This window comes from Brassica oleracea, chromosome C9 (assembly GCF_000695525.1).
Source record: "Brassica oleracea var. oleracea cultivar TO1000 chromosome C9, BOL, whole genome shotgun sequence".
Lineage (NCBI taxonomy): Eukaryota > Viridiplantae > Streptophyta > Magnoliopsida > Brassicales > Brassicaceae > Brassica > Brassica oleracea.
This window is the reverse complement of record NC_027756.1, coordinates 4,261,862-4,289,072: the sequence shown is the minus strand read 5'-3', so window position 1 is coordinate 4,289,072 and position 27,211 is coordinate 4,261,862. Positions and strand designations below refer to the sequence as shown.

General features: G+C 35.8%; 5 protein-coding genes and 1 pseudogene across 7 annotated transcripts; 3 read left to right on the top strand and 3 right to left on the bottom strand.

Moving 5' to 3' along the window:
- Positions 1–3,811: 3,811 nt before the first annotated feature.
- Positions 3,812–4,858, bottom strand: LOC106316137 (dof zinc finger protein DOF5.4-like). Its single transcript, XM_013754012.1, has one exon. It carries the CDS (start codon positions 4,762–4,764, stop codon positions 4,012–4,014), a length of 753 nt encoding a protein of 250 aa, XP_013609466.1. The 5' UTR covers positions 4,765–4,858; the 3' UTR covers positions 3,812–4,011.
- A 4,770-nt stretch (positions 4,859–9,628) lies between these two features.
- Positions 9,629–10,336, bottom strand: LOC106317478 (basic leucine zipper 43-like). The gene has a single exon (XM_013755289.1). It carries the CDS (start codon positions 10,306–10,308, stop codon positions 9,730–9,732), a length of 579 nt encoding a protein of 192 aa, XP_013610743.1. The 5' UTR covers positions 10,309–10,336; the 3' UTR covers positions 9,629–9,729.
- Positions 10,337–12,517: 2,181 nt separating this feature from the next.
- LOC106318891 lies at positions 12,518–13,470 on the top strand (annotated as a pseudogene).
- A 15-nt stretch (positions 13,471–13,485) lies between these two features.
- Positions 13,486–18,962, bottom strand: LOC106318890 (G patch domain-containing protein TGH-like). Of its 2 annotated transcripts, none has more exons than XM_013757050.1 (16): positions 18,771–18,962; positions 18,349–18,439; positions 18,171–18,265; positions 17,850–17,953; positions 17,483–17,544; positions 17,280–17,348; positions 16,990–17,141; positions 16,664–16,739; positions 16,498–16,584; positions 16,304–16,375; positions 15,988–16,132; positions 15,347–15,836; positions 14,932–15,213; positions 14,736–14,864; positions 14,471–14,638; positions 13,486–14,382 (listed from the first exon to the last, which is right to left on the bottom strand). In XM_013757050.1, the coding sequence occupies exons 1-16, from the start codon at positions 18,903–18,905 to the stop codon at positions 13,699–13,701; spliced, it is 2,841 nt and encodes a 946-aa protein (XP_013612504.1). In that variant the 5' UTR covers positions 18,906–18,962; the 3' UTR covers positions 13,486–13,698. The 2 variants fall into 2 exon arrangements, with proteins under 2 accessions (XP_013612504.1, XP_013612503.1); XM_013757049.1 differs by having other exon boundaries at positions 16,304–16,378; positions 18,771–18,961.
- A 105-nt stretch (positions 18,963–19,067) lies between these two features.
- Positions 19,068–20,389, top strand: LOC106312906 (protein Dr1 homolog). Of its 2 annotated transcripts, none has more exons than XM_013750594.1 (6): positions 19,068–19,195; positions 19,285–19,348; positions 19,439–19,528; positions 19,607–19,701; positions 19,787–19,855; positions 19,936–20,389. In XM_013750594.1, exons 2-6 carry the CDS (start codon positions 19,294–19,296, stop codon positions 20,131–20,133), a joined length of 507 nt encoding a protein of 168 aa, XP_013606048.1. In that variant the 5' UTR covers positions 19,068–19,195; positions 19,285–19,293; the 3' UTR covers positions 20,134–20,389. The 2 variants fall into 2 exon arrangements, with proteins under 2 accessions (XP_013606048.1, XP_013606047.1); XM_013750593.1 differs by having other exon boundaries at positions 19,933–20,389.
- Positions 20,390–25,240: 4,851 nt separating this feature from the next.
- Positions 25,241–26,551, top strand: LOC106312905 (protein MIZU-KUSSEI 1-like). The gene has a single exon (XM_013750592.1). The coding sequence runs from the start codon at positions 25,508–25,510 to the stop codon at positions 26,282–26,284; it is 777 nt and encodes a 258-aa protein (XP_013606046.1). The 5' UTR covers positions 25,241–25,507; the 3' UTR covers positions 26,285–26,551.
- Positions 26,552–27,211: the final 660 nt, after the last annotated feature.

Sequence of the window (27,211 nt, the reverse complement as noted above, 5' to 3'; positions counted from 1 at the left end):
GGTTCCATTGATTACAACATGATTTTGCCAGGGGCAGGGGTTATGGTGGTTTTAGTGCGCTTGGACACTCGGTTTACGTACACTTGTGACGTTGTTTGTAGACAAGCAATGCTCATACAGCTCCTCGATAATATGCACTTGTGATGATTGCTCGATATCTTCAAATCACAACATCAATCAACATTAGCTCTCTCTCATGTGGCAGAATCATAGACAAACAGAAGAAAACAAGAGGCTTGTTAAAGGTCCCTAATTACATTTTCACATAATTAACCATGCATGAATGTATAAGACTCTTATTGCTAAGTAACCATCATAGACGTCATTTATAGTAGACCATATACAAGGCACAAATCCACAATCTTTACCGCTAAAACATTATTTTGTAATTTTTTTTTTATGTTAAACTGTGTTTCCAAACCTTTTCATTCTCCAAAATTGTTTTTATGAGAAAATGTTACAACGTAATATAGAATATTGAGTCATCCAACATTGCTTATTTTAATAGATGCGGAAACAATTTGTTTAGTTTGAGACAAAGATCATAGTAAGCTAAATTCGTGTTCTAACTTGGGACCTTTCCGTGCACAACAAAAAAAACTTGGGACCTTTCCGACTCTCTATTTTTGGATAGTAGGGGTAATATGCTAGTTGAACTATCGAAACCGTTACATGTGTTTTTGTGTGTGGTTACTTAGGTATATAAGTGAATATAATAACAACCTAACCGAGGGTTGATATGCTCCGGGAACAAATGAGATCATTACTGGCGGGAGGAAGATTAAAAATGTTGAAAGAGTGAAAATAGACAAAAGTTTAGAGCACTTGCATTGGCAAGCTCTTATGAACTCTCATTTAAAAATTAAATAACTGAAAATTAAGAGAGAAGAGAGTGGATCTCTCGTTTGAAAGATTCTTACCAATTCTAAAGAAACCAACTCTACACATGTTTAAAAATTATTGGCTCAAGTATTTTATTATATTAAAAATAATTATATACTAAAACTGTTAATTTTTTAGAATCTTACATTGGTTTCTCCTACTGTCTTTAGTAGTATGGTTATGGATGTGGTCAAGTAGTTAGTAAGACCTAAAAATGCGCAAATTTTTTTTTTCTGAAGTTGAAGTTTTTTTCGAAATAAAATTGTAATTATGTGGAAAATTTCGGTTTGGGTTTCGACCCAGATAGTTTATCAGTCAGTCTAGAGTAGACCAGATCAGCTGATAAAATATATAGAAAAAAAGTTGAGTGGTATTATGGTCAAATCTTATATGTCATGAAGATCTAAGGAATGGGTTGGAGAAACCTTCACCTAGTGAAAGAGAAATGTAGTATTATAGTACTAAGGGCATCTCCAACCCATTACACCATTTTAGTGTCAAAATCACATTATTTTAGTGTAGTTTTAACACTAAATTTTTTTGTGTCTCCAACCACAACACCAAACGTTACACTAAAAAGGAATATTCTTCATTATTTTACTATTATCAAATTCTTTTATTTTTAATAATTTTGATAAATATTAATAGTTTTATGACTAAAATATATTAACTAATATTAAAATTGTAACTAAAATAATAATTATATATAAATGTATTTACATTATATAATAACATTATTATTAATACATACTGTTATATTAATTAATTAAACACACAAAAAAGTTAAATTATAACATACTAGATCTAAATATTATAATATTCCAACTACAAATGTTTGAATTAAACTTTGTTATGTATTTAAAAATTAATTTTATATTTGTTTTATAAACCCTAATATTTTATAACAATTAAAATATAACAAAACAATGGTGATATAACTAAAAAATATTTATTCAATTATAAACTAATCATACAAATCAAATATAATTAAACAATACATAAATAAACAGTTTTAACAAAAAAATCAAAAAAAAAAAAACTTTTGCCGTCTGCTACAGTGTTGCACCAAATATGGTGTGACACTGTAGCAAAAAGGAAAATGGCACTAAAATGCAGTTTGATATACCTTTCCGTTGGAGAGAAGAAACATCAAATCAACACACTATTTTGCTATTTTACCGTGTGGTTGGACTTGGCCTAAAGAAAGATGCCAAAAAAAAAAATTAGGAGCACAAAGATCATCTAATCAATGAAAAGTTACAATAGAAATCATGAAACTGTTAGCGAAAAAAATAGGGAACATGGTGGAATCATAACCAACCCAACAGACAATCCCAAACGCTCCCAACCGCCCAACCCAACTTTCCCGTTGTGTGTGAGATTTTACAACTTACGCACATGCCTTAGTGGACCTACTCTCCTTCAAGTGCTTTTCCCTACAGTGATCACCACCTACCTAATATGGACCCCTCATCAACATCATCACCATTGATTCGCGCTGTCACCGTTCCGATTCTAAGCGTTTAAGAGCTTTTACTAATCCAACGGCCCACAGTCGGTTTTTATTTAAACATACAAAGGATCCATCCGTACTCTTTCTTTCTCTCTCGGCTAAGATATTTGAAGTCTTCTTCGAGCAACGATTGGAGCTGGAGAAAACAACGAGCCGACCATTGATATAGGTACGTCAGCCATTGACATTACGATAGGGGTGGGCATTCGGGTATCCGTTCGGGTTCGGATCGGGTATTTCGGATTTTCGGGTATTTCGGTATAGAGATGTAGAACCCGTTCGGGTATTTCTGTACTTCGGATCGGGTTCAGATATTTTTAGTTCGGATTCGGTTATTTCGGATCGGGTTCAGATATTTAGATTTTGAAAAAACAAAATTAATTTTTCATTTCTCAAATTTCTTGTATTTAAAAATATAACTTTCACTTAACTATTTTTTTTTATTTTTAATAGATTGAATGGTTAATAGATTTGGACATAACATTTTGAAACTAAAAAGACATTAATTTGGTTATTGTTTTTAAAATTTGGATGTAACTTTTTGTTAATTTTTGAAATAAAAAATTTGACATGCATTTTAAGCGAGTAGCAAATAATTTTCTTCGTAATTGTATGTATATCATATGAGCTTAAAAGATGTGTAGTATATCAATATAAATATTTTATATAAAATGAGAGATGTAAACTACAAATATAAGGTTAATTATACATATGTTCGGTTATTTTCGGATATCCATTTGGGTTCGGATATTATCCGTTCGGGTTCGGATATCCAATCTCTCATAATTAAATACACGTTCGGATATTATGCTACTTCGGTTCGGATTTCGGTTCGGGTTTTTCGGATCGGGTTCGGGTGTCACTTCGGATATCGGGTAAAGTGCTCACCCCTACATTACGACATGGAAATGGGATCCACTTCAGCCATGTGGAAAAAAAATGGTAAACCATTCTCCCGAAGAGAGAATATGAAAGCTCCAGAGAGAGAATGTGAAAGCTCCGGTGGCTACACGATGTGAAAATCTGGTGTGAATGCGAATTCGAATTCGGATCTCTTGGGGATCCACAGAACGCTTTGACCATCCGACCACACACCGCGTGGTTTCGGCCATGTATAGAATGCATGTCATGTCAAGCATGAGATCCGTGCCAACCCTAAAATTTTAAGGGATACAAAAAAAAATATTATAAAATCTAACTAAAATTTTTAAAAACAAATTACAGAGATATAATCAGTTTTAAAATTTTAAATATTTCATTTAACTGAATTCAGAATATCTACGAGACCAGGCACTAACAACGTTGGTCCCATGCACAATAGCTAGCAGTGATCTATTTGCCAAGAACTGTTTTAAGGCGACGGCACGGCTCTCTCTCGTTTATGCGTACAATTCCCAAAATTTTCTATTCGCCATTGAAGAACAAGATTTTTTTTTTTTTTTTTTTTGTAACTGGTGAAGAACAAGATATCCCTCACTCAAAAAAAAAAAGAAAGATATCCAGTCACATATATTGTATAACAAAACCCGTTTTCAAACCCATAAAAATACTTCAAAAACTTTACCACTTTACATTATGTGTGTAATATATTTGTGGATCAAAAAGAAGAGAAGCTGTCAGAATTGAGGAAGGTAAAGATCTGTCTGATCTTGGTGACTCCAGTATGCATTATCAGCGGTACTGGTTAGATCAAAGAGTGTTTGATCAGCTCCACTACTTCCCCAATCCAACGGTTCAAATTCCATAGTGGGATCAACCTGAGCCGTTCGATCCTCAAACTGCTGCTGTACAGTATTACCTCCGAATCCAAACGGTGTCGTAGCAATCGACGAAGCCGCGGTAAAACCACCCATCTCCGAGAAAACTCCACCGTCAGATGAACCTTGTCCGAGCAACGTAGACCATTCTATCCCGTTTCCGTAGAGTTTAAGATTATGCATATCAGCGCCCATAACGCCTTTTGCTGCAGCGGCGGTGGCGGCTGTAGCCGTGGAGGTAGAGGCGGGGAGAGAAGAGCTCTCGCTGCTGCTTGGTTTCTCCTCCCCGTCTTGTGCCGTTGGTTTGTCGGCGGTGGAAGTTGACGATGATGACGGAGGCTGCTTAGACTTGGAACGTTTGGCTTTACGGCAACCACCTCCGACGGGAACGTTACGGAGGACGCCGCCTTTGGTCCAGTAACGACGGCAGTTTTTGCAAAAGTGTCGAGGCTGAGAGTGATTGTAGTTGTTGTAGTAACAGAACTTTGTGTTGAGAGAGTTGCAACGAGGACACTTGAGAGATTGGTGATGGTTAAGGATATTGTTCTGATGCACTCTCATCCTCCGATCTCCGCCTTCTCCGGTCATCGAGTAATCATGAATATCTTGCATTTTTCAAGAGAGGATAAGGAAACTTCTAAAGTTACAATAGAGAAAGAGACAGAGACCAAGTAGTAAGAGCACCCCCGTTACTCAATTTATGAGGAATGTTATTCCAAAAAAAAAAAATATATTAAAATAATGAATAGTGATAAACTTTTCTCTCTTTACCTTTTCCGGTGAACCGGGTTCATCACTGTAGTGCGGGCCCCACGGCACGTGGCGGCTCGCGATTGGTCCGATTAATTTTTTTTTTTTTTAAAACAAAAATCAAACAGAAAAAAATATAATAAAAAAATACTTTGTGAACCTCTTTCATGCGGTTCACTAATGGGAGCGCTCTAAGCATGGTAAAGTCTTTTGAAACTCTGACACAACAAATCTTTCATATGTCTGAACAGGTAGTGTTGTAATCAAATGTCGATTATGCCCTTATGATATTTTGTACTTTCTCAGTTTTGAAAATATATTTTTTTAATATTTTTTCTTGTTTCACAAGATCTTCTAAAATTTTCAAGTTGTAAAATTTTAATAAATATTAACTCAAATATTAAAATAATTCAATATTATTGATCATAATTATTAAACATGTATAATAAATTAATAATATATTTAATTATAATTTTTATTATGCATTAAAATTATAGAAAATTTATATTTTATGAACTAATGAATTATATATACCATCTTCTAACGTGGTAATATAATTCAAAAGTTAGCTTCATGTCCAAATTTGTCCCCATTAAATTACATCAATATTATTAATATCTTTCGCATCAAAACGATTTGTTTTCTTAAATTTTCGATTTTAGTTTTTATTTAAAGAAAAGAGTATCATCAGAAGTTCAATGATTGATAAATTAGTGCTTGTACATCTCTTATTTTCACATCAAATCTCAACTTTTTTCTTAAGAAATGTGAATACATATTTAAAAAAAATATATTATTGAAGGTATAACTGGTTGATTTATCTATAGTAATATTTTACTTTAGATCTAAAACTACTCTAAGTCCACTAAAATTTTACCAATCAAATAAATTCTTAACTTTTTGTATTTGTTCTCGTTACTATTTTTTTTTTTTTAAAATGCACACTAACCAACTGGTGATAGCTCGGTTGTAAGAAGAGATTTTAGAAAAAAGACATAAATTCGTTAATTATGGGTTCAGGTTTTACCGGGAGCCAAATTATCATTTGTTCAGCCAGGAGAGATTCGGTCATGGTTTACATCCCATATAAAAAAATCTGGATTGAGCTACTCATCGGTTTCAATTCCCTGATAGATTATTTGGTCCTCAACTTAGACACTGACAATTGCAAAAGTTAAAAATAAATACACACTAACTGATCCCTTCTACGTGTCTCAGACTTAGTCCACGTACACGACGTTGATCGAACTGAACTATGTTGCTTGAACTTGCTAGCTAGAATCATTTGTGATGTATACACAATATATCCAACATGAGTTGTAATGTGATTAAGAAAGTATTGGAATCTTACTTTGCGTGTGGAATTGAAACATGACATAAGCAGGTGTTTTCTGAGGAAGCTTTTTTGGGGATTTGAAGTTTTGTATAGGTTTTGATGAAATTACTTGCATTGTTTTCAAAGACTTGTATTAGGATTTTAGTGTAGGCAGTGTAAAATAAAGCCGACAAGTCCTTGCTTGTAACATCTAATTTATAGCATCTAACTTTGTTGTTGTGTGTTTAAGGTTTGACTACTGAATTAAAACGTTTGTATAATTGTATCGCTTTCAGATGTACAAATAATTCAATGTTGAATGGTAATTTTAACAATTGACATATTAGTATAACAGTCCACAGCTAATAAATTACTTCATAAAATGTTTTAGCTCAAAACATTGATATTATCAATTTTTTTCTTTCCATGATAGAAATCAAACCATCCACAGAGTTTATAGTTGATTTGATTGACTTGTTCTTAAGTTACTACAGAGGTTTTGAACCCAAAAAAAAAACTACAGCAGCAAATGCATTTACCTTACCTTCTTAATTCACAAATTGATTAAAATTTTAAATTAGTAATATCGATCACAATTAACCTATTTTGCATCAACCACTTTTACTATCCCTAAATATCATCTATATGTAACTGTTCTTCACTCTTTTACCGTGTACCTTTTTTTTTGTATATTACCAATCAAATTCAATGCTTCATCCAGCTCTAGTTTTAATTAACACGTTGTTTAATTTGGATTTCCTTTTTTGTTAGCTTAACAAACTTAGCCTAATAATAGTGAGGCAAGTTTTTTTACTGGGAATATAGGCTGTTGATAAGGATTTGATCACATGTGGAGGGCTGAGAAAGAAGAGTTGTTGATATCCACATACATTGGATTGTCAACTTGTCGGTGACTCCGCTTTATCTGCTGATTCAAAGAGCTCTGTAGTCTGTTCCAGTGGTTCCTATTATGCTACGTCATTGTACTCCTCTACATTTAATGAACTATTTGGGCATGCAAATGTAGAGTATGTGTACAAAATCTAGTACTTGAAATCGCAACTATTTTTGTACATTCTATATTTTTCATCTATCTACACTGAATCGAGAAATATGTTTCACGCTATGATTGAATTTGAACTTACACCTTCGGTTGAAATAGCTCATGGTTCATACTTCATATGGCGAACATTTGGATGATGTACGAACATTTTGAAATTAATTGATCCATGTTCTAGTGGAAAGAACAAAAAAGGACCACTAATGTGGGTAAGCAAATGTCGGGTGCAAAATGCAAACTGCAAACACGACTATAGTGACATGTAATAATCTAGTGATCCTGGCTATCAGGCTATGCTATGAATTTTATTATTATTGGCGTTACCGATTCAAGACGTAGAAGTATATAGGAATGAACTATCGATTTATGTTAAGCACTGAAAGCTATATATTTTTTTTGTGGCAAAGCTATATATGATCTACTAACAGTATGTAAAAATAAACACTAAACGACGCGGCGTCAGTGAGTTGAGTGGGCAGGTCACCATCGAGATCTCAATTCTCAGTGTCCAGCCGTCAGTGGTCGGTTGAGATCGAAACGTCTTGTAAAGGCCCATAGGCCCTAGCTCGTTATACTATCATCATATCTGTCACGTGATTCTTGGGCCCATCAGGCCCATCTTACTGCTCTCATCTCTCATCTCTCCTACTTCTACATTAACGCACACATACTAACAAACATACGAATACATACCGTGCAGAGTAGATTTGTGTGCGTGTGTGTATTGGCTGGATATTAGATTGTGGCTAGGGCTGGGTTCGCGGGTCAACCCGCCCCGCATGACCCGCCAACCCGCGGATCGACTCTATTTTGTAAACTCAAAATTCCGATCCGCATAACCCGCGAAAGAAAAATCGTAAACCCGCACCCGCCCTGCTACGATTGCGGGTAACCCGCGGGACCCGCAGATAATATTAAATTTAATAAATAATTATTTTTATTATCAATTAATTACTTTTTATAATAAAAATTATACATTTATAATTTAAATTATATAATTTTCATTAATTTATATATATTTTTACATATTTTTATTTTTATTTATTTTAAAAAAATTTAGAAAAATAATATTTTTATTTATTTTGTGGGTCGGCGGGTACCCGCGACTCAAATTTGGTTGACCCGCACCCACCCCGCTAAAAATCGACTCAACCCGCACCCGCATGCTGAAATTTGTATATCGATCGACCCGCACCCGCCCCGCGACGGGTCAAACGGGGCGGGACCCGCTGGTAATGACCCTAATTCCCAACTCTAATTGTGGTACGTGTGATTTGGATATATTTATAAGATTGCTTTAAAATATGAAAGTTCTTGCAATCATGGAAACATTATGGCTATGATTCGCTACATTTAAAAGAGTGGTAAAAGTTGCACTGTGTACTAGTAGTATATATCTACTCATTCACGTAAGGCCCAACTTCGTCTATCGTCAGTTTAGGAGCATGATTACACTAAAATACTCTAAAATCAATGTAGGATACGTAATTGCTTCCTTCTTTTTTTTCCTCAAATTTCATGAACATTCAATTTCATCTATTGGATGCTATTTCTTATTTCGTTTTTCTCAGTGAATATTTATGAGGAGAGAACAGCAATAGATGGTGAAACAAGTAAGCATCAAAGAATTTCTTTTATCATAAGATTTATTTAGAATGTGTTGTAATCATGGATAATACTTTTGTCTTTGGGTTTTAGTTGGCTAAAACTTTCTGGTGCGTTGCACGCGTTTCTATGCAGACCCGGATATCTATGTACAATGCCTTAATCAAGAAGCTGAAAGCAATTTCAGAACAAGGCATCCTCAAATGAGCTTTATTTTTATAGAAAGAAAAGATAGCAATTGAAATAACTCATGAGAGCTTTATTCATAAGCAACTAAAAATAAAGGAAATACAAGACTTGAATTGTCACCAAGACCTGAAAATGTAACAATTGACATATATGTATAAAATGAAGAATGAGAGTTGCTTTATGGCAACCCTCAAAAATACATCATTTATTCACATACCAATCATATTTATTTTTTATTAATCTTATCGAATGAAACCCTATTAGCCATTGGTTTGATAACTTTCCTTTGGGCTTCTTTCTAATAGAAGAAGAGTGTAGTTTCAGCTATACTGGAGAGATAACAACCCCCATGGTAGAATCTCCAATGGAGGTGTCGGTACAAAGAAGAAGAGTTGTTGATGTAGGGAAGGACCATATAGTTACCTTCTTCTTTTTGGTTTTTGTTGTTAACAATGTTTGATTCAACCTTTTGCTTAAAAGTTTGATTTGCTTTGTAGACCAAGAATGTGATACGCAATTTCGATGAAACTAAATGTGAAACTAGTAGATTTGCATTGTTTGTATCTTTTATATACGTAATTGCTAGTGTAGTAACATTACATGTATATATAATATAGCACATTAAGAACTAGAAGATGGGAGCATGATACTTTTTTCTTTACCTGCCAAAGAAAGTGTTGGTCCGGTTCGAAGTTTCTCCTCTGAGATGATTCACGTCGCGCTCATTGATGCTGCCGTCTACATTTCTCATAGGTATTAGCATTTCTGCCATGAGCAAGTGAAAGGAACTGACTTTCTCCTTCAGGTGTGAGTTCTCTTGTATGATCTGGTGGTTACTTTCCAACAAATTAATGACTTTCTCAGACAAGTTATGATTCAAAACCATGAGCTGCTCCACTTGTTGCTGCAGCTCTTCTATCTGCTTCTTCTTCCGCATACGAGACCTTCTTGCAGATTCTCGGTTAGAGACCACTCTTCTTGCCCTTCTTTCGTCTGGATCAAGACCCTCTCTGTGGCAAAAGGGTTCTCCATTTGGGTCTAAGTGATCAGAGCGGTTGTTGTTGCTGCGGGTCGACAAGTCTGGTGATATGGACTGTAAATGGACATGGAAGTTAGGGTTTTGTAGAAATGTCGAGTTGAAATTATCGTTCTGTGGTGGCATTCCTTCAAGGATGTCGAAACAATGATGAGAGCGATGGGGGCTAGACTCCATGTTAGGTTTTAGATGTCTTATCATCAAAATGGAAGAGAGAGAGAGAGAGAGAGAGAGAGAGAGAGAGATAAAGATTAGTGTAGGCGTAAATTAATTAAGATGTTAGATGATATTTAATGGCAAACAAATTTACTTGCATGAAGACAACTTGTACTCACATCTTTGGTGGGTTTCTCTTTAATTAGCATTTGAAACACTCCACTAACTAACTTCTTCTCTCTAGTGATACTTTTTGACAAAATCTAAACATCTTGGTCAAGGATTAATATCTTTTATGGCTTCTTTTGTTTTTAAATTCAATGTTTCGTGTTATTAGTATTTTTACCATGAGGGTTGGTGGATGCTAACTTGCACGTATTTAGCTATCTACATTCACAATTTTACTGGTGTAGTTTCTTTAAAAATATAGAAAAAAAGAAAATGGGAATCGATTCAAGATGATGTACCATTAGTGAATTGATCAAAGTGGCCTACCTACTTGAACAATGGTAATACAAATGTAAAATTGTGAATCATATAATAAGAAAAGAATGACCAAGTAAACACAAACTACTATAAAGTCAAAAGACATATTAATTAATGCATCGTTTTCAGACTGATATTGAGGGATAAACTTGAATTTCGAGGCTAAATAAAGCAGAAACCAAACATATTAAAAAGAGATGTGATGGTTAACAGCTTTGAAACTTGAAAGGGTATGCCAAAATGTAACTAGCGTAACGGAGAGGCAATGTCTTGTTTCCAGAAATGGACAATGGGCCTCTTTTCTGCAAGTTACGTCTGAACCAACCTGAACCCATTGAAGCTCTATCCAGCTCACGTCACAGTCAGGATCCTTACCAGATGTACAAATGCAGATTACATAGTATCCAAAAAAAATCATGATATTATAAGTTGTTAACGTTGAGCTGGTTTCTACACGTTACACAAATGGCCACATTTGGACTCAACAAAGGTGAAACTCAATCCAGCACTAGTATAGTAGTATACACAGATAGGTTTGACGATAACATAGCAATGGATGGTCTTGGACGACGATAGTGTCTTGCCAACGGAATAGTTGGTAAGCCAAGATATTGATATAGTGATATAAGAAAAGGTATAAGGTCTATTCTTTTTGTTAGTATTTGACTTTGTTATGATTTCAAATTACAAGTACATATGTTAATTAATCTGACATATACAGATTAAAAATGCTGTGACGTAGAAAATATTACAAGTGCTGATTTTTTTCTTTTAAGTTTACCAAATGTGCTGGTTATAGTTATTTATAGCTTAGTCATTTTCAAGTGTTGTCTCCATTTCATTATCCAGTTCAAGTTTTTCTTTGTGGTGCAAGTTAATATATGCTAAGGTGCAAGTTTTGTTAGAGATAAATTCATATACTTTGATACTATTATCATCCATACAAAAAAATATTTCAAATAATCTAATAAAGTATATTAAATTTAAATATATAAAATGTAATCAATACAACATTATGATCAAATATTTATTTAAAAACAGAACTTTAAATAATTTAAAATTTGATAAAATTATAAGTTAATAAAATTTTATAATCTAACATCATTTTTATTTATTTAAAAATGTATATTTCATACATAGCAGTAGGCTTGGGCATAATATCCGTAACCCGAAATTCGAACCGAACCCGAACCGAAAAACCCGATCCGTATCCGGTCCAAAACATATCCGAACCCGAAGTGTTATTAACCGAACCTGAACGGGTAACCCGAAAAATCCGAAAAAATATCCGAAGAAACCGATGCGAATGTCCAAAATAATATACAATATAATTATATGAAACATGAATATATACTTCAAATATTCAATTTCATATTTATTTTGATATGTTATCTAACAATAAGTATTTAAAATTTAAATAACTACCTTAAATACTTAATTATATATAAATAAATATATATTTTTTATGTTTTACTTTTATATTTTAGATTTTATTTCGGGTATATCCGAACCGATCCGATATAACCCGAATCCGAATGATATATGATTACTTTATGAGTTCTATGATGTGATACAAAACCGATCCGAACCCAATGTGTTATATCTGAACCCGACCCGTACTTGCAAATTTATTAGAATGGAACCTAGGAGGTGTTATAAAAAAGAACTGAAATCCGAAAAACCCGATCCGAACACTAACGAGTACCCGAAACGCCGAGGCCTAAAGCAGTAAGAGAAAGCGGTCAAGTTGAACCGACGGTTAAAAAATAGTTAATGATTCGGTTCAATTAAACCGGACGATATGCTTAAACCCTCACCAAGTTTAGAAGCTGCGAAACCCTGCGGCTTGTCATCATCTTCCTCCTCCTCTGCGGAATCTCAATGTTCGCTGCTTCAATGAGAACACTAATCTCTCCACCTTTATTCTCTCTTCACCTTCTTAAACCTTCTCTTCTCTCTACGGCTCTTCGCGCGCATAGTTCGTCGGTTTCACGCCGGAAACTACATACCGATGCGGCATCCAAGTCGTTCGCCGGCGAGATACACGTCGTCGTCGGTCCAATGTTCTCCGGCAAAACCACGACGCTTCTCCGCCGGATCCTCTCGGAGAAGGAAATCGGGAAGAAGATAGCCGTCATCAAATCGGACAAAGACACGAGGTACTGCGCCGAGTCGATAGCGAGTCACGACGGAGAGAAGTTCCCTTGCTGGTCTCTCCCAGATCTATCGTCCTTCAAAGAGAGATTCGGTTTCGATGCGTACAAGAATCAGTTGGACGTGATCGGGATCGACGAGGCGCAGTTCTTCGGGGATCTCCACGAGTTTTACCGCGAGGCCGCCGGCGAGGAGGGGAAGACGGTGATCGTGGCGGGATTGGACGGGGATTATCTGAGGAGGAGGTTCGGGACGGTGCTGGATTAGATCCCGATTGCGGATACGGTGACGAAGCTGGCGTCGAGGTGTGGGGTGTGTGGGGAGAGGGCTTTGTTTACGTTGAGGAAGACGGGGGAGAGAGCGACGGAGTTGATCGGTGGAGCGGATGTGTATATGCCTGCGTGTCGGAGTCACTATGTGAGCGGTCAAGGCGTTTTGGAGACCGCTCGAGCCGTTTTGGATTCTTCCCGACGAAACGTAACGCACGATGTAGCAGCGAGCGTTTTGTTTAGCTTTTAGCTGTTGCGAAAATTCAATGTACTACTAGCTTAATTAATTAAAAGGATATGGATTTAATCCGACTTAATAAACCTACGATGTCCTCTTTTGTTTATATGTATGTAATGTAATTAAAGATTTATCCAATACAAGTCTGATAGTATCAGCTCACATAAACTAAGCTCATCATTTGCTATATAATCTGACCATCAAAACAGTGTAGATATTGCATAACTCAATTCTATAGTGTTTCAATGTTCACAATAACGATGTATGCAAGTGTGCTCCTATTTGGTTTCAGTCTCTGTGCCTCCGCTTCTCCCGCCTTGACTCTTTCCGGTCTTCGTCCATGCTGTACCGTGAAGAAGAGGAGTCCTTGGTCTTGTAATGCTTCTTGTGGCTACTTCTATTCTCTCTAGAAGATTCTCTCCTCTTTCTTCTTGATCTTGAGCTTCGTTTATCTCTGCTGTGGTAGTCACTTGACGAGTCGCTCTCTGAATCATTGTTTCTATGCTTATCTTTCTTGGAACGTCTTCTCCTCCCTTCATCTCCTGAGGAATCGCTCGAAGATAGATCGTTTCTTGGCGACTCCTCTTTATTTTTTGTACTCTTTTCTTCACCACTCCAGTTTCTTGGCGACTTCTCGCTCCTTTTTGTACTCTTTTCTCCTTCAGACCCGAGTTTGAGGCTGCTCGTCTTCTCCTCTGGTTTTTCTTTCGTTTCAGGTCTTCTCTCAGAAGATGCATCGGATTTGCGTTTGGACTTGCTATCTTCTTCCACTGGCTTGGTTCCTTCCGGGTAGGTGACATTAGAAGGTACTTCGAAACCCAGTTCTTTCCCCAGAGATTCTAGAAAATCACCAGCTATGAGTCGGTTTAATGTGGTTGCAGCAGCCGCTTCATTCTTCTTTTCTTGACCCTCTTCTTTCTTTCCATTCATAGGTTGTTCTTCATCATCTTCAGAATCATCAGAGAAAATGGCCTACAAGTGAACATAACCGGATATTAATGGACTGAAAATATCAAATCAGGTTAGCATAAACATTCTCGGACACAGACACCCTCCTTACCTTGTAAAGATCAACAGGTCTCTCCACATTCTCCACTTGTACCTCAACTTCAGGCTCTTCTACTGTTGTCTCTTTCTTAGGTTCTTGTAGATCAGATGCAGCTTTCACTGTATCCGGCAAGAATATGAGAGAATCCATTTTGTTTCTTGCTCGCGGAGCAGTTCCCGGCTGTAAAATTGAAGGGAAAATGTTTATACCAAGTGTTCAAAGAAAGTAAGAATTAGATGACATTCAGGAAGGAGGAGAAGCAAGGACAGGTATTTACCTTTCCCATGAAAGGATCAGGAAGGTCAAATCGTTTGCACAGAAGAGGTGCAGGACGCCATTGGAACTCTTCCCTTTTAGGGTATGTCTTACTTGATTTCATGTCTACTACTCCACTGTCTTTACTTTGCTGTTAAAATAAAAAATTTTAACATATGTATGAGCATAGAATAGCCGCAATGAAGATAGAGACATACCTCTGTTCCACCAGAAGTAAATTGCAGCCCTCCTGCAAGAAAGTCGATAGGCCGTTCAGTAGCCCGTCTGACCTCCTTATAAGCTTTCCCTTTCTCAATCGCCTCAGCTGCAGCCTCAAAGTCCAGCCTCTCTTGAGCACGAGCTGCTTCCGACATGCTGTTAAATCTACTGGAATCTGTTGTACGTAACCCTCCTTTGTATTTCTCCTTGAGAAACTGCTCAAATCTTTCTTGTTTTGCCGGGTCATATTTGAAGGGCTTGACAGCATCGGCTGCCTCTTGCTATTTCACGGAGAGAAAGAGCAAAACAGATCTTGAATGTTAGTGCAACGGAACAAAGGCAGATCACTTCATTGAAACACATATACCAAGTTGATTAGGCTAAATTATTTAAGGAGTGAAGTTGTTTACTTACAGATGAAGCAGATTTGGTGAATGTGTCAGAGAGATTGGTGGGGAATTGGAAGGATCCTCCAGAAGAAGCAGAGGTTTCAGTTTCTTTCAAACTTTTCTGCAGTGGCCTTTCTCCTAATAAGCTACCACGCTTTTCTGCAGTCATTTTCTCAACGCTTGAAGGGACCTTAACATCTAATTGCAGATTACTTTGATCACCGCGCTTTTGTTGCTCCTCCCACAATCTTCTTACATAGTAGTCATGACCGCTACCTCCCCGAAGAAAATCAAACAGCTGATTTGATTCGTTCTTCTCTCTAGAAAGATCCTCGTACAGTTTCCCGCAGCGGGAAACAAATGTTGCAAAGCCATCGATCAGAATTTTCAGATTCTTATCTTCAGGTGGAGGAACATCTGGAGGAGCAGAAGCAGTTAGCTTAGTTTCAGTCTCCCGAGGACCAAGAAACTTATGCCGAGCCACAAAGTCTTTGGGGATTTTCGGAGGATCAAATCTAGAAAAATATAGAAAAAAACAAAATGATGTGAATTAGAGAGAGTATCATGCACATGAAATTAAACAAGTGTAATCAGAAATTATCGAGAGAAAGAGCTCCAGTGGACATGGAATTGTGTGATGACATTGAGTTAAAAATATTGTTATACCTCTCTACACTGTAGTCAGAATTCGAAGCAGCTCCAAAACCTGGCAGAACATTATGCTCTTTTGAGGTTAACCTCAGTGTATTATCATTGTGCGGTCTTACTGGCTGTTCATCTTCTATGACATAAGTCTGATTAAAGTCATAACCTGAAAGAATTCAAAGATTATCGTAGCATTAACACTTTGTATAACCAAAATAATTTACTTTGACCTACAATGGTTTGTAGGTCAACCATGATTAGGGAAACCCCACAGAGATACTTGGATGCTTATAACAAAGAACAACCATGATTAGGGAAATAGCCATTATGTCGTTACCAGCATAGACATCTTCATCCTCGACATCAAGCTCCTCAAGTGCGCCAATGCCAAAACCAGGACCAATTTTTCCTGCTGATTATTCAACTCATATTAGAAGCAACCAAAAGCTGGCATAGAGATATGCAGTAGAGCATGTACGTTCTTAAAGCAAAGAAGAGGAAAAAATGATAAATGGTGAGTCAAGATCTTACTGTTAGGTCCGAAAAGACTTTCCTTCATTGACAATGGTTTTTTGTAGCCAGCCTCCTTACCGGCAGACAAGCGAGATCTTTTCTTTTCTGTAATTCAGAAAAAATGCAAGTCGATGACAAGAATGCTCTGACAGCAAAAACATCATAGAAGTCCAAAACTAGATACCTCTAAACTCAGGAGCATGCTTAAAAGGATCATATCCTAAACCATGCAGGTCCTGCTTCGGATTGAGAACATATACCTGCAACGAATAGTGAAGGAACAAATAAAATACTCAGAATTAATGTCTCTGTTGGTAATATCTAAAGAACTTCTGCAGCAGATTAGAAGTTGTACTTACAGTCCTAAATTACAGTCCTAAATTTATTCTGAAACGAAATTAAGATTGGAAATTACATGGAAAATATGAATTGTAGATGTATAACAGTAATAGCAATTACAATCAACAGCATAAAGCTCGTTTGCAAAAAGAAACTAGAAAGTTGACTCACAGGAGTGGTTTCAGAAAATTTAATATCTTCATTAATCTGTGGATCCAGAGAAGTTTTCACTTCACTCTCCAAAACCAGCGAGTCCGAAGATCCCTTAGTACTCTCATCAGCGGAGAAGGCTAAAAATGCTTTTCTAGCTTCCCTACGAGCATCTGCACCGTACCAAAGAGAAACATGTTAAAAACATGGATTAACAAACTCAACGTACAGAGGTAGGAATAGAGTAAAATCAACAAAAAAGCAGAGTAAGGTCTTTGAATTTCCAAGATGCATGTTAAACAAATTCAAACCTGAACCAGCACGCACATCCTTTATTGAATGACCACGCCGCCATCCCATCTTTAACAACAGTTTGACGCCTGAAACAAAAGAAAGAAGCATATGCGTAATGCATTGGAGAAGATAAAGAGAAGCAAAAAAGGCTATCATCATGGTTTTGATCTCCTTGCTTGGTGGAGTTTTCCAAAATATTAAAGAGGCTTTCAAAACTAACCAATTGATTCCGAAACTGGAGCAATAAGTTCGTCATGCACTGGGCCAGGAATGGCTGATGGCCTGTGATACAGTAAAAAGTTATGACAAACAATTCATAAAATATACAGATAAAAACTTCATAGTCAACTCATATGAAGAAAAAGAACCTTAAGTTATAGCAACTTCTTAAATTCTTATCGAAATAAGACTATCACACAATGTGTAAAACATCACTCCTCATGCCAAAGCAAAAAGAAGCAACCTTGAAAAATAACAGCCTAACCATAGTTCCAGAGAAATTTACAGATGATTGGAACGTGTACACTTGAATTCTTATCAGGCTACAACAAAGCATTAAGGAATATGACACAAGAGTATATACAGACCTTTCATGCTGTTCTTTCTCAGCTTGCTTGCGAGAATGTTCGGCTGCTGTAAATCCAAATGTGTCAAATTGTGAGCTCGCAGACAGTGATTGTCCCTCTAACTCCTGAAATACAAAGGCAATTACAGTGGCTTAACTTTGTTCCAAACAATAAACATCTTCCACAGAGAAAAATAAAATTACCCACTTTCCATGTTACCATTGAGAAGTGTCACAGCAGGATTATGCAATACATGGTAATCAAACTTTAACCAGCTTAGTCACTAATGAGTTGAAATAAAGCTTTTAAGGAATCTAACAAGGAAAACAATATGAAACATACCGCCTTTTCATCTTCATCAAGGAAGTCTGAAATATTTTGCCTTCTCGCTCCAGCTCTGTTCTTCCTTGACGACGTAAATGACTGCGGAGCCCAGCCTGCAATTCAACTCAGATTGTAAACAGAAAAGCACAGATAAATATCTAATCTAACAAACATCCAAGTAATTTTAAAACTATACCCTCTTTTGACCCCACTGTATTGTAATACCCAGCAGAATATCCACCAGTAAATGCTCCATGGAACCTTCTCCGACCTTCTTCATCAGTCACCTGGGCATGTTCAACTCAAGAACTCAGCAGCTTCCCACAGAATGTTACTATATTCACAGAAATCAAAAAAGGCTCAATCTAATACCTACATATATATATATATATATATATACACATTAATATCTGAGAAGAAACACAGCAAATACCAAAATCTCAGCTACATATCAAACTCCTATAAACATGATTCTCGGTATAGAGTAATCTTTCTTCCCTATACATTAAGTTAGAAACAGGCTGACATGTTCATGGAAGCAAAGCGATTCTCGACGATGCTTGATTTCTCAATTCATCAGCAACTAAACAGACGAGTAGAAGAATCAAAATATCTCACCTCTTGCTTCCAAGCAGGGAGAGTTCTAAGGTTCCCCGAAGCTCCCGCGACTGCTTTCTTCTTCCGGCTACCGATCTCATCCTCTCGCTCTATCGGCGTCCCGTGAAACACGAAATCATCCTCCTCTAGCCCCATTCTCTCTTCCACCACCGAGGAGAAACACCAATCCCAGAATCTTAGGACTCTCCGGAGACGATGAAGAAGATATGGGCCTAATTTGGGTTATTTTTTGCGGCCCATTTAGGTTATCGATTTTATTTATAAAAATTAATTCCTGTTTCTATTAAATCACTAAAACCATCTACACGCGCCTTCGAGTGGGACTCACGCGCATCTGCGTTCTCCGTTTGCCCTAATCTCCTCCGATAAGAGATCTCGCCGCGACTCGTCTATTTAGCGATTCGTTCCGTGTCGACTCGGTTACGGTGAGTCCGATCATCCCTATCTCTGTATCCTCATAAGCGAATCCGTCGTGTACGCATAGGTTTAAATTCAAGCTCGATTGATTCTGCAGATCTAAACAATGGATCCGATGGATATAGTTGGCAAATCCAAAGAAGACGCTTCGCTTCCTAAAGGTTAGCTTTTTGAATGTCCATCGATCACTAGCTTTGTGAATCTAGCTCGATTAGCTTGAGAAACTATGAGTGGTATATGTTTGATTTCAGCTACGATGACTAAGATTATAAAGGAGATGTTACCACCTGATGTTCGTGTTGCTAGAGATGCTCAAGATCTTCTTATCGAGTGTTGTGTAGGTATAAAGATCTATGCACTCCTCCTTGTTACTATCTACTTGGAGGAAAAGTTTTTGATTGTGTTTTTTGTTCTTGCAGAGTTCATAAATCTTGTATCTTCAGAATCTAATGAGGTTTGTAACAAAGAGGATAGACGAACGATTGCTCCTGAGCATGTTCTCAAGGCACTACAGGTTTAAAAGTCTTATCCTTTTGTCCATCCTTTCCGTAATAGGAAACAATTTTTAGCACAAAGACATGAACTTTGTTATGAAACAGGTTCTGGGTTTCGGAGAATATATAGAGGAAGTCTATGCTGCTTATGAGCAACATAAGTATGAAACCATGGTAATAATACTTCTCTTGATACTTGGAAGGATGAAGTAGAAACCCTTTAACATGTAAACTTTTTGTAAATTATGCAGCAGGACACGCAGAGAAGTGTGAAATGTAACAGTGGAGCTCAAATGACTGAGGAGGAAGCTGCAGCTGAGCAGCAACGTATGTTTGCTGAAGCGCGTGCAAGAATGAACGGAGGTGCTCCGGTTCCTCAACCGCAACATCCTGAAACCGAACATCCTGAGACTGACCATCCCGAAACCGACCAGAGAAGTCTGCAAAGCTAATTGGAACCTTAAGGCTTTCTTCGCACCATCGATAGGCAAAAATAAAAATGAAAAGAGCATCCTTTTAACGTTCCTTTGTAAGTGCAAATGCATATGTCTATATGCTCTTAGTATTAGAATAATATAAGTTAGTGTTTTATGATCTGGAAACACTTGTGATTCAGATGTAGTTAGTAAAGCGTTTATTGTTTTGTGCTACTTCTATCCCGAGTACATATGGTGGATCCGATTTAATGAGTTTACGGAGGGAGTTTTATCCAATTCCTAATGTTTGTAGATTGGATGGTGTTTAGTGATTAAGTGTAATTGTACCGTTAATAAGAAGCTAATATAAACCAAGATTTGTATACATTATGGATGATTGTGTTTAGTGATTTAGTTAACAAGCAATGTTAAAAAAAAATCGTTTGCGGTAGTAAGTGTAGGCCATGGTAGACTGATTTTCTAAATATCATTTTGAGGAAAAGTTTCATTTACTGATGATTTGTTGATGTGTAAACCGATTTTTATAACACTATGATGATTCAATGTGATACAGTTGATCAGATATGATATAGATTGGTTGAATCGTATATCTTAGTACGGTCAATGTATCTTTATGTAAATCCATAACTTTAGACATGTAAACAACAGTGTTTTTAAAACTGGACCGGCTAGCGAACCGGAATTTTTTTGGGTCATGGGTCATTGTGGTTCGACCGGGTCTGAACCGGGTTCGATAGGTTTACTTAGATTAAACTAAATTTAATGATAATTTTATAAATAATATGTATATTTTAAAAATAATAGATCATATCAAATAAAATGTTTAAATTAATAGTCATAATGTGTAAAAAAAACTTAAAAATAACAATTAAAATCTAAAATCAATATGAAAAGCACATTTAAACGTTATTCACAAAATTTATACTCTAAATTTTCATCACCTTTAAAAAAAATTATATACACATTGGGTAAAAGTTATATTTTGAAATACAAATTTCAGAAACGAAAATGTTTCAATTATTTAAAGTCTTCAAAAGAAGTGATCATGGAAGAAATTTTTTAAAAAAGTGAGAAGTAGACAAAAACAATATCTTGACGTGAATATTAAACTTTGTGATTCTTGTAATTTATGAGTCGTAGAGACGACAAAAGAAAAAGCCGAGAGACAATATTTTATTAATCTTTGATAAATCTTATTTTTACTTAAAAAGGAAGAAAAATTAATTGTTTCATTAACAAAATTTTGGCTTATATACGGACCGGAGTTTGGCCGGTTCATTGGGTCGCCGGTTCCCGGGTTTTCAACGGTTCGATAGGAGTTTTAAACTGGTTCGATTTTAGTTGGATTTTAGCATTAATCCAATCCGGATTATTTTCGGTTCATGGTTCAATTCGGTCCGGGTTTTAAAACACCGGTAAACAACTATCGACGAGGTTTGAAATAAATAATAGACATGTTACCACACTTTCGTATATTTAAGTATTTCATGATATAGTGACTTTGTAGTCTTACTCAATTATTTGTTAGTATCTTTTTGTCTTTTTACATTTACGAATAGACATGTTTTACCACTTTCTTACTAAAATGAATTTAAAAAAAAAACTGATGAATGATGGCATCATTGAAACATATAAAGCATAGGGTGTGTGATTCGGATGAATTGGAGAAGGGCAAGGTACTTGGTTTACTAGGACCATCACCGGAAGTAACGTGTCAGTTCGCAGGCCTCGGTTTACTCTGCACCCGACAACAACAAGAATCACAACGGAGCTATTTCTATTTATGACGTCTAAAACCAACTATATAACTTCATATTCATTTGTGTTACAATATTATACAATTTGAATTATAGGATTGTTTTTATTCTTCGATATAAGACAAAGCCTGTCGAATGTTGTATGCCCATCAATGGCATGTCACACCAATCTTTATTTGAGAATATTTTGTAATGATTCGAAACTATTGAAAATTTTGATAAATGAGAATTCACACATCATTAAACTTTCCTGTATAAGTCCATTACCACACACAATAGTATTAGACATAATGATTTTTTGGGCTAGACATAATGATTTGGACAACAATCTATCAATATCTATCTATATATATAAAAAAAAAGGTTTTTCCTCCCGGTGAAGACACCTAAGATGTCATGTCACAAAATCGGTTATTGTAAGCGTGATACGTGTCTAGGCCAATGAAACTATGAGTTTCATTTAATCTGCACCGCGATGGTTTTTGGTTGGATATTTACATATTTGGACTGTAAATCAGATTTTCTTCTCTCTTGGATATTACACGTCATCAAAACCCACAACAAACTTTGACACCGTTACAGAGGTTGACGACATTCAAAGGTCGTCATTGAAGATTTAATTAACACATCTCCCCACTCCTAACGCAATCTCTCACACAATACGTACTCCTCTATTCTTCCATGAGCGAATCTAAAGCTATAAATATGTTAGTTTCTCTGCGTAAAATTCATTCGTTATCATTCTACGTTTAGAGATTCATCAATCACAATCATCATAATGTACAAAGATCCATGTCTCTTTCCAATATAACATATGAATGTGGGTTAACCCTCTCTATTCATGTGAACCTCATCAAAATAAGTTGTCTAAAATTGGACACTATAATTTTTAAAAATGTATTAAACACTCTACATTCCTTATCATCTTATTCTATTAACTAAAATTATTAATAAAATGTTTAATAAACCAAAAGTTCTTTTTAATCAATAGTTTAATTACAATCTAAAAAAAAAATCATCAATGTAAAATTATTTTAGCACACAATATATAATATCATCTAAAATACATACACTTCAGAAGAAGAATAAGAACGATTTTTAGTGATATTGTGTCTTCAAGTTTTATTGAATGCAAATAAAAAGCGTAAAGATTATGAAATTCCACCATTTTCTCACGAAGTTCAAGATTAGAAAATTAAAAAACATAGAAAAATATAACCAAATATTAATACATAATAGAATAAAAAAAACGTTTGTACGAAAATAACACCACAATAAAAAATAATAATAGATAATGAAAAATAAAAAAATAATTGTTAGAAAAAATAGAGTAAAATACATAAATAAAAAAATAATATAAAAATGAATATTTTTATATAAAAGAGATATGTTAAGGTATTCTAACTAAATAAATGTAAAATGTGTTTTAAATATTTATGTCAAGAATTCTAAAAAAAAACTATAAACATAGATCCACAACTGTGTAAAAATAAAATATATAGTTATATAGTCGAATAAGAGACACACGATATAAAATAATGTAAGAGAATGAATAAAACTAGATAACTTCAAATTAAACAAATAAATCAACAATTCTACACCATTAAAATAAAAAACAAAATAAAACTTCAAATAAACAATCTTATTAATCGTAAGGAAAAATTTAGTTAATTGTAATGAAAAGGAAATTGAATAAAGAAAAACAATCAATAAAATAATGATTCATGCTAATATAGAACAAAACATTTTAAAATAAAAACAAATATTAAACAAAAATCAAAAATATTTACTCTAACTATTTAAATTATTTTAAAATTATCACCACGTCCGTAGGGTGGGCCAACCCTAGTAATTGATGTAATTCATCTGCTTTGGCACAAAAACTCAAGTTCCTGAATAAGAAGTAGAAAAAGAAAATTAATTGGGATGAATGTTCGTTTATAAGAACTTAAGAAGCAACCAAAGCACCTATCTTCTAAACTACATGAGGTGTTTTTGTATATGTTAATGTCGTGTTAACATTAACGGGAACTATAATGGTCGTGGTTTGTTGAGAAATATCTTTCAACTCTTTTTTTTTTGATCTAGAGGTATCTTTCGTCTATGTAAATATTAAGATTAATTTTGAAAAAAAAAAGGTGCAATACACGGATGAATCATTTCTCTAGATATTCAGATGAGACCTAAAACATGGTTTCATATCCGCATAACCACACATATTTAGTTTCATAAGGTTATTTCAAATCTTAATATCTTTGAAGTCCGTCTGCCACTAAACCACTGTCGTGTGGTTATTTTAAATTCTTTTTATACTGTAATTATAGATATATGTGATTAAGTGATGGGACTGTACTTTGGTACATGGAATTTTACACAAAGTGCTTTGTAGTTGTTGTTTGCATATAGCATGCGTGATTTAAGTTCCAAATGGTGTTTGATGCATACAAACCTGTAAATCGTCACAGAACTGGTATGTCAAATAGTTTGAGTTGTCGAGCGTCTTTTTTTTTTTACTTTCCTCACTAGTATAGATGTACACAGTTTGAAAACTTCTTTTAGATCTTTAAATGATTAGAGAGTCTGTATGAAAGAAAGATTGAAGTCAAAAAGGGGAGGAGTCAAAACAAAATGAGGCTCTTAGTGATTACCCCACATCGAAAATGAAACGACAACAATAACACACACTTTGTCTCCTGATTCCTTTCTTCTGTCATTTTCTCGTGTTTCTCCCAAGTATTCAACAAAAACACAAATCCTAGTTATCCTTTAGTAATAAACAAAAGTAAGTATATCTCAAAAGCCAGGTTAATAATACTGCAAGCTATCAAATAAACTGTAAGATTAATGGTAGTATTCAGAAGAGTGGTATTAAGTGAGGGTAATGGAAACAATAAAGATCATGACAATGATTAAGTAGAGTTGAAAATATCATACAGAAACAAAACCAAAATATTTATTATTTTCCTCTTTAGTGTATAGAGTACTAGTAATTTTCTATTCGGAGCTAAAATCAATCCCAAGTCGAATCACTTGACACCTATAATGAACTAAAAAGCCAGGTTAATAATACTGCAAGCTATCAAATAAACTGTAAGATTAATGGTAGTATTCAGAAGAGTGGTATTAAGTGAGGGTAATGGAAACAATAAAGATCATGACAATGATTAAGTAGAGTTGAAAATATCATACAGAAACAAAACCAAAATATTTATTATTTTCCTCTTTAGTGTATAGAGTACTAGTAATTTTCTATTCGGAGCTAAAATCAATCCCAAGTCGAATCACTTGACACCTATAATGAACTAAAAAGCAAAAGACAAATCTACACACAAAACAAAAACTATTACACATTTCTCTCTTTTTCTCCTTTATTTTCCAAAACCTTCTACAAAGATGAGATGGTGGGTCAAGTTACTGTCGAATCTCTGTCAATGTATTATCTATCTTCTCTCTCACACCAACACACTCACAACGACAAGAGAGAGAGATATATAGAAAAGAGTAAAGAGATAGAGAGAGTCACCAAATAGACCAAACCCTGAAGTTAAATTCACACCAGCTACTTTGATCATTAACCACATCCATAAACACACACACCCTTTCTCTCTTTCCTTGAACTACAGCTTCTTTCAATGGCGAAACCAAACACACATGACTTTGCCTCCAAGAGACACAACAGTTTCCACTGGACAACCAAAGTCGGATCAGACGAAAACGACGACGTTTCTTCCCGTAACCCTCTCCCCGACAACACTAAACCCGTTTCCAAACACAACCCTTCCTCTTCCAAAAGAAAGCTCCAGACTTTCGCCGTCTCTCGTCTCCGTTCAGTCATCTCCTCTCTAAGCAGAGCCCGACCCGGCAACAACAACTCCGGACTCGGGTCCCGGGTCGTGGGCACCCTCTTCGGATCACGCCGCGGACACGTGCATTTCTCCGTCCAGAAGGACCCGACTTCCCCGCCGGCGTTTCTCATCGAGCTCGCTACTCCGATCAGTGGACTAGTCAAGGAGATGGCTTCAGGGCTCGTGAGGATTGCTCTGGAGTGCGACAAGGCCAAAGAGGAAGCTAAAGAAGACGGTGACCGCCGTCCACGGCGGTTGGTGGAGGAGCCGGTGTGGAGGACTTACTGCAACGGGAAAAAGTGCGGGTTCGCGGCGAGGAGGGAGTGCGGTGAGAAGGAGAAGAAAGTTCTCAAGGCGCTCGAGATGGTTTCCATGGGGGCAGGAGTTTTACCGGAGACGGAGGAGACATCCGGCGGCGGCGGCGGTGGCGGAGGAGGAGAGATAATGTATATGAGGGCGAAGTTCGAGAGAATCGTGGGGTCGCGTGACTCTGAAGCTTTCTACATGATGAATCCTGATAGCAATGGGGCGCCGGAGCTCAGTATCTATCTGCTCAGAATCTGATGAAGAAGATGATCATACCAAAGCCTCTAGTCCAGAAAGAGGTTTATCGGTTAAGGAAGATTGTCCGGTTTAGTTACTTTAAACTGTCGGTTAAGTGAGAATTAAAGTTCGGTTTAGATGAGGATGTGATCGATCGATGGATGATGTGTTAGAGCATGTTGGTTTTCTTTTTGGGAGGTGGGTTTAGGAGGTTTTAAAATTTGGTATATGGAATATGTAAATGTATAAATTTCACTTTTTAAAAAAATGTGTAATCTTTTTGTTGTTTCTAAAATGTTGTTAAGTTATCATGGAGGCACCCAGGCTGTAGAATCATAATGATTAAAGTCTTGATTTGTTTCACATTTCCATTAGCATTGTGGTCACTAAACTATGATTAAAAGTGAGAAATCATCATTGGTTCTGTCTGATCCAAGAATAGTAATATTAGAATTTAATGGTATGGACCATTGGGATTTCGGACCATATATTATAAAGAAATAGTCGTATCCAATATAACGACGCATTACATTTATTTTTGTGAGATATTCCGCTATGTGGGTGGGTCAATCTATTAAATTCGGGAGGATTAGCTTCCACACATACTGAGAGATTAGGTACACAAATGACATACCAAACTCTATACTAGTATTTTAATGTCGAGGAGCTTCTTCTTTGTTTTTATTTTCATTGTATATTCAAACTAATTGAAAAGTAAAACTTGGTTACAACTCATAAAACAAAATACTCATATATAGTAATTGTTTCCATATCAAACTTTGTCTTTCCCCAGAAAAAGCAGGCGTTTATACATTCACAAAGCACAGATCCGAGTAAGATTACACTGCACAATACTCAAGGAACGTGTTTTCTTACTTTTGCTTTTTTCTATCAACGTTAAAGATCAGGTTTCAAAACTTCTTTATGAGAATTTGCAAAAGAGACAAA

Bases quoted from the DNA above. Each gene is read 5' to 3' on its own strand.
- LOC106312905 (XM_013750592.1), top strand. From the start codon at position 25,508: ATGGCGAAACCAAACACACATGACTTTGCCTCCAAGAGACACAACAGT.
- LOC106312906 (XM_013750593.1), top strand. From the start codon at position 19,294: ATGGATCCGATGGATATAGTTGGCAAATCCAAAGAAGACGCTTCGCTT. The intron at 19,349-19,438 runs GTTAGCTTTTTG...GTTTGATTTCAG, and splicing joins AGACGCTTCGCTTCCTAAAG to CTACGATGACTAAGATTATA. The intron at 19,529-19,606 runs GTATAAAGATCT...TTGTTCTTGCAG, and splicing joins TCTTATCGAGTGTTGTGTAG to AGTTCATAAATCTTGTATCT.
- LOC106316137 (XM_013754012.1), bottom strand. From the start codon at position 4,764: ATGCAAGATATTCATGATTACTCGATGACCGGAGAAGGCGGAGATCGG.
- LOC106317478 (XM_013755289.1), bottom strand. From the start codon at position 10,308: ATGATAAGACATCTAAAACCTAACATGGAGTCTAGCCCCCATCGCTCT.
- LOC106318890 (XM_013757049.1), bottom strand. From the start codon at position 18,905: ATGGGGCTAGAGGAGGATGATTTCGTGTTTCACGGGACGCCGATAGAG. The intron at 17,545-17,849 runs GTCTGTATATAC...ACTGTATCACAG, and splicing joins GAGAAAGAACAGCATGAAAG to GCCATCAGCCATTCCTGGCC. The intron at 14,639-14,735 runs GTAAATACCTGT...TCAATTTTACAG, and splicing joins CTGATCCTTTCATGGGAAAG to CCGGGAACTGCTCCGCGAGC.